Here is a 13,316-nt window from a genome sequence, read left to right as displayed (position 1 = left end):
ATTAGTATCATTATTTTTTTTTAAATGAACATCGTTTGTAGGCTTTTTACTGAAGCTCACGCTATTGTTAAACCCATGTTAGGGTAATCCCCTGTATACGCAGTGGGAATCTCCCACAAACAAGGACGTTTATGTCCAACAACAGTGAGAGAATTACATTTTTAAAAGAGAAATTATGTTCCGACTTTGTCGAATTGAAAATTACAAAAATATGTACGCACAGGGTTATTCGCATGTTAGTTTTGAGGTTCCTGCATGAAGACAGTGGTTAATGCGAGGTTGTATTTACAACCTTACTTAGTTTACGTCACAGGGATCGCCCATAGTATGTGACGTCATCGTAATCAATAATACTTACCATCTAATAGCCTATACTTAAGAATAGGTTAACGAAGGTGCCGTTTTTTTTTGAGGACAAAGAGAAAAAACAAAACACAGGAGCCACGTTGGGGTTTTGTGATTTTTATGTTCTTAATGTAAAGAAGGCAGTTTACATTACATACAAAAATACCCTTTCAAATACAACTTTTTGCCCTACAAAAAGAATGACAAGTAATTTTTTTTAATTGTCCTAAAGCTAAGGAAGATTCAAACTGAGTGATGAAATGAATGTCTAGAAGAATAAGTTGTTCAAATGCAATACATGTGTGGTCTAAAAAATTATAACGGTACAAATAAATAAAATGTTAAGAAACCCCAAAAATGAATAGTAAGTTTATGTTCTCTGTATATTCCAACAGAGTAGGACAATAGCTTGTGGAAAGATGGGGGGGGGGGGGGGGCAATCATGGAAACTGCCATCCAGACCTCCATGGGAGGCGCAGGGGTGAAAACGGAGAGAAATACAACCATGCACATGCACACACAAGAAACCAACACTGACTCAATCACAAACTCTTTGTAAAACCAAACCTGCCTTTAAATATTGGCCCAACAAACCTAAACCTCAGATCTAATACTGTTCTTTTGTTCTGAGCTGTTAACAAAAATATGGAGTGGCTGCAGCGATTAATGTAATGGGTAATCGAGTCTTGGTTTTTAGTTACTAATGCTGGTCCATCTACACACTCTCACTCATACGCACCCCACACAAAAGGTCCTCCCAGAAACTGAATCACAACCGATACAGCGAATACAAAAAGACTGCAAGGAAAACCTTCGGACAAACAATGAAGAATCTTATTTACAGTGACAAACAGGAAAAATTTTTTTGAAACTTTTTTTGTTAATAAAAACTACATTAAGGTGGCATAGAAAGACTAACAATGATTTTTAAAGTTATATACAAACTACATCTACTGTACAATTTGTTTCAAAAGCTCAAATAGATGTTTAAGCAAGCATTCTGACACAGGCATAAAAAAAAAAAAGAAAATGGAGGGGGAAAAATCATTACTTTACACTAACTCCGTAACAAGCAGGAAGACCAGCCAAATATCAGTAGCAGTTTAAAAGCAGCACTGCTGTTACACAAGTGTAGTTCCACTCTTTAAGGGAAAACCTGTGCAGACAGATGTTCAAGAAGAGGGGAAAAAACAGATTAAAGCGTGAATTAATGAGTGGCAGCAACAATTCATGTTACCTGTAGATAGCTCATTGTTATCGGTTAAGAGTGAGCCTGATTGAATTTTTAATCACACGGAGGTTGCTTGTGGGAATTGGGGAAGATGCATCCGGAAGCTCTTTACTGGGTAGTCTCTGAAAATACAAAAGACATTCAAAAATATTTTCAATATGGACTTCAAATTACGATTATAACTACGTCAATTACCTGTGATCTTGATGTATCAATTGTTGGTATTGGCATAGGTTTGGTTGTTGAAAGACCCTCCTGTGTCAAAAAAAAAAATTAAAAATGTTTTTTTTTGCAAAAACATTGCATGAGGTCTTGTGTTGATGCAAGAAACAGTTTCAGTATTCGTGAAATGAGCCAGTTGTGGTTAATACCTGAGAGTAAGGCAATAAACATGAGGGGAGAAAAAAAACCCTCACCACTGTTGACTCCTCTTCACTGTTCAAGCCATTACTATTTGGAGGGTACGGCTCTTTAAAAGCAGAGTCATCTGAAAACACCTGAAGCAAAAGAAAATTAATTTCACATATTAAAGCAGATTGAAGATTTTAGACTAGATTATATGAGTGATCTACAGAAAGGTTGATCAATTGTAATGGATTTCTTGGCCGGTGTATTGTACTAGAGCTTAGCACCTCAGTATCTTTGTGCCTCTTAGGTGGATCTTCCACAGATGGAGAGTGAGGTCTCTTTGGTGCTCCATTGACACTGTTGGGCAGTTCAGTTAGGCCAGGGGAGGAAGAGGTAATCCGGGGTATCACACTGCGGCCCACCACTGTAGGAATAGTGTTGCCAGCGGGAGGTGATGGGGGCTTGGCAACTGGAGTGACGATGGGCTCTGAAAATAAAAACAAAAATGTACTAGATGATTGGCATCAGAATAAAATGTAGCTTAATTCAGACCCCACCTACGTTTCCCCAATAGAAAAACAGGAACACGTCCATAAGTCCAGAAGATATGATGGCACTTACTGGATCCGATGACTGGAATGGACATTCCCTGTTCTGGTTTTGGAGGAGAAACTTCTGATGCTGGTGGGCTGTCCATGAATGCAAGTACTGGATGCTTGGGTGGGCATATACTACTGACAAAAAAAAAAATTATATACATATATATAGTTACTACAGTAACTATTTAAGACATTTAAGTAATTTTATGTAACAGCATTTTGACAATACAGCTAACTCATATTTAAACATCTGAGTTTGAGAATTAGGCCATAAAATTAGCTTAACCACAAAAAAACATGACACTCTACATGCAGTTTGTGACATTTATAATTTCCGCACTATTACTATAAGCAAGTGCAGAGTAATATCCAAGTCTTGTTTTCGGTTCAAACCTCTAGACCTTCTGAAAGTTTCTGGCAATCAACGGTGACGCCATAAACTTAAAATGGCATTTCAGTATCCTGGAGAGGTATAAGTCAGTTGGCTTAAAATCTTGTGATCTTTCAGAAATCCCTTTGGTATGAACTAGCTAAAATCACAAATATTTCATCCTGATCAGTGACACTACCTATCTTCAGGTGTGGAGGCTGGCTGGCATGGTTTGCTGACTGGTGTAGGAGAGCTGAATGGAGTGCCGATGTCTGTGTCCCTGGAGCTGTCCAGCTGACTGCCATCCAGAGAGCAGCGCTTTGACCCCCCACCATTTGAGCTCCGATTTATATCTCCCAAACTCTGCCCAAAAGAGAGATAGGATACAGTTGCGATGTAGTTTAGCTTCTTTACAGACTAAAGAGTATTGAATTTTACTATAAACACTAAAGATACTTTTTTTTTACCTTCTTCTTCCTCTGCACAAGTTCAGGAGGCAGGTAATGATGCAACTGTTTTTTCTTCACATGTGTGGCCTCAATAGTCATGCCATCCTTTAGCATGTTGATATTGCTGGCCTGCCTATAAACTACAATGAAACACAGCTTTTAGACATTAAAGCGTTAGTTCACCCAAAAATGAAAATTATGTCATTAATGACTCACCCTCATGTCGTTCCAAATCCGTAAGACCTCAGTTTTTACAAAAATTACGACTTTATTCAGCGTTGTCTTCTCTTCCGGGTCTGTTTTGAGTGGGTTCATGACACAGCTGACGTATGACACTGCTGACACTCAGCTCATACGTTAACTGTCACAGCAGTCACAATCACAACAGACCCGGAAGAGAAGACAGTGTTGAATAAAGTCGTCATTTTATTTTTGGACCAAAATGTATTTTTGATGCTTCAACAAATTCTAACTGACCCTCTGATGTCACATGGACTACTTTGATGATGTTTTTCTTACCTTTCTGGACATGGGACTGTATACCGTACATAGGTTTTCAATGGAGGGACAGAAAGCTCTCGGACAAAATTTAAAATATCTTAAACTGTGTTCCGAAGATGAATGGAGGTCTTGCAGGTTTGGAACGACATGAGGGTGAGTCATTAATGACATAATTTTCATTTTTGCTGAACTAACTCTTTAAGGGTGTATACAAACCAGGAAAGTCCGCTAGTTCACTTGCTTTGGTCCAGATCAAATACAATGCAGATTTTTTTGCAGTGAACCAGAAATTGTAAACAAAACCACATGTATGCTCATCCATTCATTGGACAGACATTCTCAAGCAGGGAAAAGCAGCAAGTGCAAAAACAGGCTAATCATGGAGATCTTTCTTAGTGCAGTTTTTATTCTTTCACTGATTTGGTGTTATCAGATACTAATGTAATATGAATAAACTTTAAATAAAGCATCGTACTAGACCATGCCATATGATGTTGTAATTACGACTTGCACCAAAGGGGATAATGAACTTAAGTTTGACTCAATCGAACCAAACAAGACAGGTGTGAATACACTCTAAAAGACCCCAAGTTCTAACAACTACATCCACAAGACATGAGCATGGAGAAAAACAAAAGAGGCTGAGAAGCATACCAGTATCTGTGAAGGACTGGATGTCGTAGGTCAAGTCAATATTCACACAGTCAGAGTTGTCCAGTTTTTTGAAACTGATTCCAATGAACCACATGGAAACAAATTCATTTCTGTGGAAAAAAAGCATAAGAATCAGTTTTTAAATTTCCAAGTTCTAAAGGTCAGTTGAGCAGTCGGTATAAACTAGCCATTTGATATCAGTGCCTGCTGTTGGAAAACACACTAGCCGAGCACTTGTTCAATAAACATGGATATCATAAAATGTTGATTAAAGGTTAATTTAAAGAAGCAGAAGCTGAAACCCTGAGTATACTTCTAAAACCAAAATTTTAGAAAAAACATTAACCTGATGTTTTTTATAGCAGAAATCCAGTACAACGGTAGAAATCTGTCAGCTGGTAGAGATTTCACAATAATGTGCATGACAGTTGTAAATCTATGCAAGACCGCTTTGCATTATTTACAGAAGTTCCTTATCTATTTCTTTTGCTATAAATACATAAAACAACCACTACATAATAACATTCCATTTTGGTCATATAAACGTACTCCTAGCTAGATAAAACATCTGGTCCTGCCACACACTCATCTGTTACTTACTCGTTGTGATTCTCTTTTGACCCGGGAAAAGACTGTGGGTTCACATGGGCAAGGGTGATGTACTCATTGCGCTCCAAATTTCCAACCAACACTCTTATCTTTGATTCTACCAGTCCAATCCTGTTGAGGCCAGAATATCATTATATGAAGATTCTGTGATTCCATTCACAGAATCAATTTTTTTATCAGAGAACTGATTTTGCAAACGGGTGAATATTAGGGGTGTTATGGTACACACATGCAAAACGTTTGCTATGCATGTGTACAGAACAAACACGGTGTTGTTTTAACCACTGCATGTGCGGAATCTAATTTGAAACTTCCGTTTTAAATCTCATTATTTTTGACGGGAAACAAAGTCTCAAATTCCGGCAATTTTTCAGGAAATACAAACAATAAATGTCATTTTGACACTCTTTGATGTGGCATGACGGCTGTGCAGACATTTTGTGTCATGTAATTACTCAAATCAGCTCAATCAACCACAGAAAGACGTCAATACAATAGTTTGCAGGGAAAAAAAAGATGTCACAGCTTTACACTTACCTCAGAAAAGACTGAGCATTTCTGCAAATATTAGCTGATGTGTTCATTATTTATATTTTATCTGCTAGCGACATCTTAATTACTAAGTGTAAATAAATCTGCCATTAAAACAAATTTTTACAGCCACTGTATAAATGATTTCATCAATAAATTTGCATTATGATTAGATTTAGAATTGCAATTTGTGCAATTTTGATGTTTTCATACAAATTATTTTTATTTGTGTGAATTATTAAATTAAAAATAAAATCAATTGCATTTATAAACTTATAATATTATAATAATGTGCAAATAATGGGACTATAGTTTAACTTTACAACATTAACAGGTATTTTTTAGCATGAGGAAATAAATAATCATTAAAAAATAATTATTGATTTAAATTTAATTTAAAAGAGAGCAACAATATGTTGATCATTTCTGAGTAGACTCTTCTATGATTATTAATGTCATTATGCTGTTTAAGTAGAGGGAAAAAAAAACAATTTTAGTAAAAAAAATGTAATTGTATGAGCTAGCCAAATTTTTATTTTTTAAGTCTCTGCACAAATACAATTACTAGTAATACAGGGCTCCAGAAAAACTATTTTTCCTCTGAGCACTTTTGCCCTTGACTGAACATTTATAGTCTTAAATCAGCCTGCAATGCATTCATTCACATATTTTCCCCATTTTAACAGGATAACTGACAAATTCTTTTGATAATAAACCTTAACTCACAGAAATTACAATGTGCAGTATTCTTTTAATTTCAGAGGGATGACAAATATTAAATTACTATTGTTTCAGATTCATAAATGCACTTATTAATACTTCAAACGTGTACTTACCTCATACACACACACACACACACACACAAAAAAAAGAGCAAAACTGACAAAATCGGATTTCTTGAAGATTTGATTTTATAATTTAAAAATTAAAAGGAAAAATTATGAATGAATATTAACCAATAAGTGCTCCTCTGCTGCCATCTACAGGTCATAATGGTGATTTGATGTGTTTTTTAATTTTACATAAGCATTTGTTCACCACAGTATATTGGTCATCCCATTGAAAACAACATTCAAATTGGATATTTTTTCAGCTTTGAAGTGCCGGAAACAGTTGTGTTGAATCCTTGAAAGTTATTGAAAATTGCTTGAATTTCTCTCTCAAAAGGTTGTACAAACACTGAAATTAATAACATTATAACATTCTACTATTTCTGCCAAAACACCACGGTTACAGTTAGCATTACTGATTCTGGTTTTCTACGTCAGCGCTGTTTGATCCTTTTATAACAGATTGGAAAGATTCTCACTACATCTCGCAGCACTGTTGCATCTGTGCACTAAGTATCGCAAAATCATGAATTTTTGCACGCACAAAAAAACAAGACATGTTTTTTTTTTTTAAGCTCTTACCACTCCAGATGGTTTTCCTCAGTGGATGCACTGGCAGTGAGGACAATGTAATGCCTGCAACAAACCAAAAAAACATTCAATCTTTATTGTAAATGATCTTTGATATGGCACTGTGGACATCCACTTACTTATACTTCTGGAAAAAGTTAGGAGGTTCAAACAACTTGGACCAATCGGCTTTACCCTGAAGAATTTCATCTGTAACAGTGAGACCTTAAAACAGAACATTTTGGAAAATTAGCAAATGGTTAAGAGAAATGGCCAATTAAAGAATCTGTTACACACCATTTTTGAACTCTTCACTCATGATGGTGCGTGTGGAAGTGGACACATTGTAGGTGGAGTTCTGTTGTGGATATGCAGGAGTGATGATTGGCATCAGATGATACCTGTCTGATGGATTCACCTATAAATACAATGACAACTTGTATAGCAAAAAGTCTGTATTTCACTGTATTTCTGTATTTCACAATGAGCATAAGAATACCAACCCGTGGATCCCAGACTGGAAGATTTAAATTGCTGTCTTCAGGTTGTTTTAAAAGCACAGGGTTTGGCCATTCCCTGATTAAGTAAAATTAGACCAGAAACGCAGTTAATAGGGGGAAACAGCAATGGACATTCCATGGCTGCAGGAAAGGGACTAGACATTATCAGCAAAACAATACGTGAAGTTTCAGTTCCACCAAATGAACAGAATGTGCTATGACCTCACCATTTAGAGAAGACCAGAAAGAACTTGTGCACAAGTGTGGCAGCAACAGCATTTGGATAGAGCTGACAAGTTCTGGCCACGAGCATAGCCCAGGAAACTCCACCAAGAAAGCCTAGCATGTTGGAATAGATGCCACGTCCTTAAAAAAAAAAAAAAAAAAAAAAAAAACCCTCAAGTTCAGAAGTCTTGATTTTAAACTAGACAAAAAGTGTCTGAAGGCAAGCTTTAAATCAGACTTACGTTTGGCCCACAGTTTAATCGCTCTCAATGTTAACCTGAAGTTCTCTTTATTAGGCACCAGATATAGGATCTCATCTGTAACACGGCAACCTGCAAAACAAAATAAGTAAATGTATGGAAGAATCTACAAATTAGACTGTGTTATGTGACATTTAAATAAAATATTAGAGGGTATTACCGTTTAAACTGCGAATGCATCTGATGTCCAAGTTTCTGAGGAGAGAGTCTCCTCTCAGGTCCAAGTTATCAGGAATTGACTGTAAAGCGAGCCTGGCAAACAGCAGATCAATCTGGATGGAGAAAGAGAAAATAAAAATAATAAAAAAACCTTACAACAAAATATCAACCAGACTACATATCATAAATACTTTAAGGTAAGGTAAGTGTTTTACCTCAATTCCATCAAACTTGAATTTGATGACTGGTACAAATGCATCTTCCACAGCCTGAAAAGAAATTATACACAGGAATTATACATATACTGTTGTCAAAAGTATCGACCACGATACCATTCGATACTGAAATTTTAGCTAACATTTGAGCGAAATTGAGCAGATTCTTAAACAGTGCTGATTGGTCATTGTGTCATAGCGTGAACCCAATGAACAATCAGCGCTGTTTAAGAATCTGCTCAACAGCACTCAAATATTAGCAGGAAATGGAAGTTTTTAAAATTACAGAACCGAATGGTATCACTGTTGGTACTTTTGACATCACTAATAAATAAGGAATAGAAAAAGTACTCACTCGTAGATCCTTAATTTCATCAAGCCGTTTTAGTTTTTCAAAGAAGGATGAAAAAAAGTCAGTTCTCTCGACGTGACGTGGGGCAACACACAAAGCATCTATATCAGCACCTAAAGAAAAAAACAATTTGATATGCACAATACAGTACATATAACCCTTTATAACTGTAAAGCCTTTCTTAATTTATGAAATGACTGCTCTACAGTACAATCAAGCTCATTAAATGTACCTTTTGTGTGCACTCCCAACCTATATGACCCAAAAGTAAAGATTTTGCCACCAACATTCACTACTGCTGACAGTGGAAGATTCTGTGAGGGAAAAGGGATAATTCATAAAAGCATCTCATCATGTAACTTGGTAAACAGGTCAAGAGACATGCAGTATTATTTACCTTTGATTCACTGATCTCTGCAATCCACTCCTTCACAAAGGAATTCAGCTTTCCAAGAACTGCAAGTCTATAAAGACAAACATTAACACACAAGAGTGTGCAAAAACTGGTTTGCAGGAGACAAATTATACACTCAATACTGTGGTAGAAGTCAAATCATTTAGTTTAAATCAGAAAAAATCTGAAGTTAATTTTGGTATAACAAATATTTATATAAACATGAAAAGTACTTTCAAAAAGCTGTAACATGAACGTTTTACACAATTTCTTAATGATCTCGTTTTTCTACCTGCAATACAAATGCACTTCAGGCATGATATGTATTTTACATATATCTGTACTTTTATGCAAGATAGAATGCCACTGCTGTGAGAAATCAGGACTCCCTTGCTCCCACAAGCAATCCCACTGGAGTTAATAATTATTGGGTTACTCTCGTTAGCACCGAAACACAATTCCTATTAACTCACGTTATGACGATCTGTGGTTTGAACTATGGTATAATGACTATTAACATTGAACACCTTGGCAAGTGCACGCTAGAAGACTGAAGAGTGCCATCTTGCGCACAGCAGTGCATCAGTTCTACAACACTTGAAGACTTCACTTCAGTCAGCCAGACATCAAACTGAACCGTATTTAAAACTGTGGTAGCATGCCTCACAAGTTCATACACCAGAAGAGTAGAGTAAAACAGTTGTAGGGTAAAACATGAAGAATATCCTGTCATATGTGTAAGCCATTCAGGGCAGATGAAGGAAAATAATTCTTAATATACTTTAATAAACTCTGATAGGATTTGTCTGAAAGTAGAAAGTCATATACACCTAGGATGCCTTGAGGGTGAGTAAAACATGGACTAATTTTCATTTTTGGGAGAACTTATCCTTTAGGGAATTACAGCTCTTTAATATGTACCTCCCCCTTTTTCAAGGAACCATAAGTAAATGGACAACAGACTCAAAAGCTGTTGCATGGACAGGCTTGGGACATTTTTTCTACATCAATTAAGCAGGTAAAAGGTCTGGAGTTGATTCGAAGTGTGCCATTTGCATTTGGAAGATGTTGCTCTGAACCCTCATCATGCGGTCAAAGGAGCTCTCAATCCATACAGGTGAAACAGACAATTGATAGGCTTCAAAAACAAAACAAATCCATCACATTGATATACTGTCTGCCCAGATTCTGTCAAATGTATCAAAGTTGATTGGGTGGCACTTCATAGAACAAACGGGCAATGACCCAAAAAACATACAGCAACAGCAACCCAGGTGTTTAAGAAGGTAAAAAAGTGGAATATTATGAAATGGCCAAAGTCAATCTCCTGATTTCAACCCGATTAAGCATGCATTTCACTTGCTGAAGACAAAATTAAAGGCAGAAAAACCCACAAACGAACAACAACAGAAGTCGGCTGCAGTAAAGCCCTGGCAAAGCATCACAAAGGAGGAAACCAAGTCTCAGCTGATGTCCTAAGTTCCAGACTTAAGGCAGTCAATGTCTGCAAAAGTTTCTCAACAAAATGTTACAAATTTACATTTATTTATGATTATAATTATTTGTCCAATTGGAGAAATTATAAAAATTGTGTAAAGTTCAAAATAGATATGGACCTAACTATACAGATCACTCCAGATATGTTGACTGTAAAGTTACTTCAAAGATTCATGTTAGTACTTTAATCAAAGATACTACACAGTTTGCAACGAACAGCGACAAATATTTGGCAGTCTGCACAAACCACCATCTGGAACCACTGGAAAGCAGTGACTGAATCACAAATGAAACCCCTCACCTGTGATTGAGTTCATCTTCACTCTCAAACACTCCAAATGGTTTCATAGCCTCAGTAAGCTTCTGAGTGTAGATATGGTCTATCTCTCTGGGAAAGGCCAGGCTGATCGAAGAAGTGATGCCATAATGTTTCTGAGGCTGCTGCCCGCCAAGTGTACTGTTACCAGTCCTGCAAATAAAGACACGATGATGACAATAATAATAGTCCAATGATGCATTGCAGAAATACTAGACTAGTACAGAACTCAACACTACAAGAAAAACAAGACATATGAGAAACATTATCTACTCATTACTTATGATAGTACTAAATATATGCAAGGTAAATGAAAAGTGTATTTATGATGGATTGTGTATACACACACGCACACAATGTGCCTATAAACACATACATACACTTTTAACTCAATATACATAATGTCAGACAACATAATACTTCTATATTTAAACGTGGTTTGTTACGTGAAACGTAAACAAGCCACAAGGACTAAACGAACCGCATTTACATCCACCAACATTGCCCAACTTTTGTGTAAACAAAGACAAGATTACATATTCAACACTACCAGAATACTTGTGTTAAATGCAGTTGACTACAACACATGTGTATTTAATTACTCTAATGTATGCGAGTGCTTTTTTATTTATAATAAAAAAAACACACCAAGGCCGCTTATCCGCTACAGCATGCATCCTCTCACCGTTATCTCAACAAACTGGCTAAACTAGCCTAGCACTGTATTTTTTTCTCAACAACTAACTCGTTTAACCTACTAATATCCGTGTGAAGCACGGAACACTTACGTTGACATTTCTTTCATGACCTTGCGCAGAAATATCCAAATATTTTCAGAACAAACACGCAGAAAACATGTAAACTCAGCTAGCAGCAGCCCCGTCTCAATTTATAACAATAGTTGTTGCTCCAATATGGCGCCCAGCGTACAGACATATCCCGACATGCTCTGCGCTCTCACCCTCTGACGAATGTTTTCAAATATTAATCAGGACGAGAGCGAGAGCAGAGGAGCAGACGATCTATCAGACGGATCTTTTTCGAAATATGAAATATGAACAAGAACATCTGCACTCTTTGGTAAAAAAGTAAGAAACCGGAGCAGATTGCAGATAGGGGCTTGTTTATTCGTGTGGATGTTTCTCGGGGTGGAGTTATATTTATGGAAGTCATATCTTGTATGGACACGTAGAGAAACTATTAACGTTACTGGCCTGGACAAAATATTTAACTGTTACCAGAGTGACCAGATTTCTGGAATGAAAACCAGGGACATTTCCTAGTTCAGTGGTCAAAATATCACAGAAATCTCACTTTCATTTTTCACGAAATTTAAAAACGGGGACAGTATGTTTTTTTTTATGTTATTGTTGTGGGTTCCATAAATTAATATCATAATGATTCAGTGGTGTTTGGGGATTAAACTTACCCAAATGTAGTTTTTTTTTATATACAATTAACCAAAATCACACTGAAAAATAGTAACTATTGCAAATAGCCTGGGGTTTAAAAGTTCACTTCCTGTAAGAACATCACTAAACATGATTTATAATTAATTTAACATACAAGGCTCATTTAAATATATAAATATAAACATTACTATTTTTAATGTTTTTGAAAGAAGTTTCTTCTGCTCATCAAGCCTGCATTTATTTGATCAAAAATACAGAAAAAAATGTAATATTGTGATATATTATTACAATTTAAAATAATCATTTTTAAATTTATTATACTTTAAATTATCATTTATTTCTGTGATGCAAAGCTGAATTTTTAGGATCATTATCACATGATCCTTTAGAAATCATTCTAATATGATGATTCATTATCAAAGTTGGAAACAGCTCTGCTATTTTTTCAGAACATGTGATACTTTTTTAGGATACTTTGATGAATTAAAAAAAAAAGAAGCTATGTTTTTAAAATATAAATTTTTTGTAATAACAATATACACTACTGGTCAGTAATTTGGGGTCAGTAATTTTTTTTCTTTCTTTTTTTTTTTTAAATAAAATCAATACTTTTATTCAGCAAGGATGTGTTAAATTGATAAAAAGTGATAGTAAAGAAAATATATTATTAGAATATATATTATTATAATTTTGTTTTTTTTAAAATAAATGCAGTTCTTTTTAACCTTTTATTCATCAAATATATTAGACAGCAGAACTGTTTCCAACACTCATAATAAATCTGAATATTAGAATGATTTCTAAATGATCATGTGATAGACTGGATGTTACATGTGACACTGAAGGCTGGAGTAATGATGCTGAAAATTCAGCTTTGCATCACAGGAATAAATTATTTTTTTTTAAAGTATATTCAAATAGAAAACTATTATTTTAAGTTGTTATAATA

The 13,316-nt window shown here is 35.6% G+C and overlaps 1 protein-coding gene across 6 annotated transcripts; it reads right to left on the bottom strand.

Moving 5' to 3' along the window:
• Positions 1-446: 446 nt before the first annotated feature.
• On the bottom strand, positions 447-11,900 carry LOC132157070 (poly(A) polymerase gamma-like). 6 transcript variants are annotated; one of them, XM_059566226.1, is made up of 23 exons: positions 11,604-11,744; positions 10,941-11,108; positions 9,146-9,212; positions 8,981-9,062; positions 8,752-8,861; positions 8,397-8,450; positions 8,183-8,294; positions 8,005-8,094; positions 7,765-7,903; positions 7,541-7,613; positions 7,335-7,455; positions 7,178-7,262; positions 7,050-7,103; positions 5,098-5,217; positions 4,498-4,607; positions 3,361-3,482; positions 3,093-3,256; positions 2,546-2,658; positions 2,209-2,411; positions 1,993-2,073; positions 1,772-1,831; positions 1,583-1,698; positions 447-1,501 (listed from the first exon to the last, which is right to left on the bottom strand). In XM_059566226.1, exons 1-22 carry the CDS (start codon positions 11,630-11,632, stop codon positions 1,600-1,602), a joined length of 2,256 nt encoding a protein of 751 aa, XP_059422209.1. In that variant the 5' UTR covers positions 11,633-11,744; the 3' UTR covers positions 447-1,501; positions 1,583-1,599. The 6 variants fall into 6 exon arrangements, with proteins under 6 accessions (XP_059422209.1, XP_059422211.1, XP_059422212.1 ...); XM_059566228.1 differs by having other exon boundaries at positions 447-1,698; positions 11,744-11,900; XM_059566229.1 differs by having other exon boundaries at positions 447-1,698; positions 2,546-2,655; positions 11,744-11,900.
• Positions 11,901-13,316: the final 1,416 nt, after the last annotated feature.

This window comes from Carassius carassius, chromosome 14 (genome assembly GCF_963082965.1).
Source record: "Carassius carassius chromosome 14, fCarCar2.1, whole genome shotgun sequence".
Lineage (NCBI taxonomy): Eukaryota > Metazoa > Chordata > Actinopteri > Cypriniformes > Cyprinidae > Carassius > Carassius carassius.
Note: the sequence above shows the minus strand (reverse complement) of the source record. Positions and strands in the feature narration are given on the sequence as shown.

Bases quoted from the DNA above. Each gene is read 5' to 3' on its own strand.
- LOC132157070 (XM_059566225.1), bottom strand. From the start codon at position 11,632: ATGCATGCTGTAGCGGATAAGCGGCCTTG. The intron at 8,451-8,751 runs GTGAGTACTTTT...ATTTCTTTTCAG, and splicing joins ATGAAATTAAGGATCTACGA to GCTGTGGAAGATGCATTTGT. The intron at 2,412-2,545 runs GTAAGTGCCATC...TTTTATTTTCAG, and splicing joins CATTCCAGTCATCGGATCCA to AGCCCATCGTCACTCCAGTT.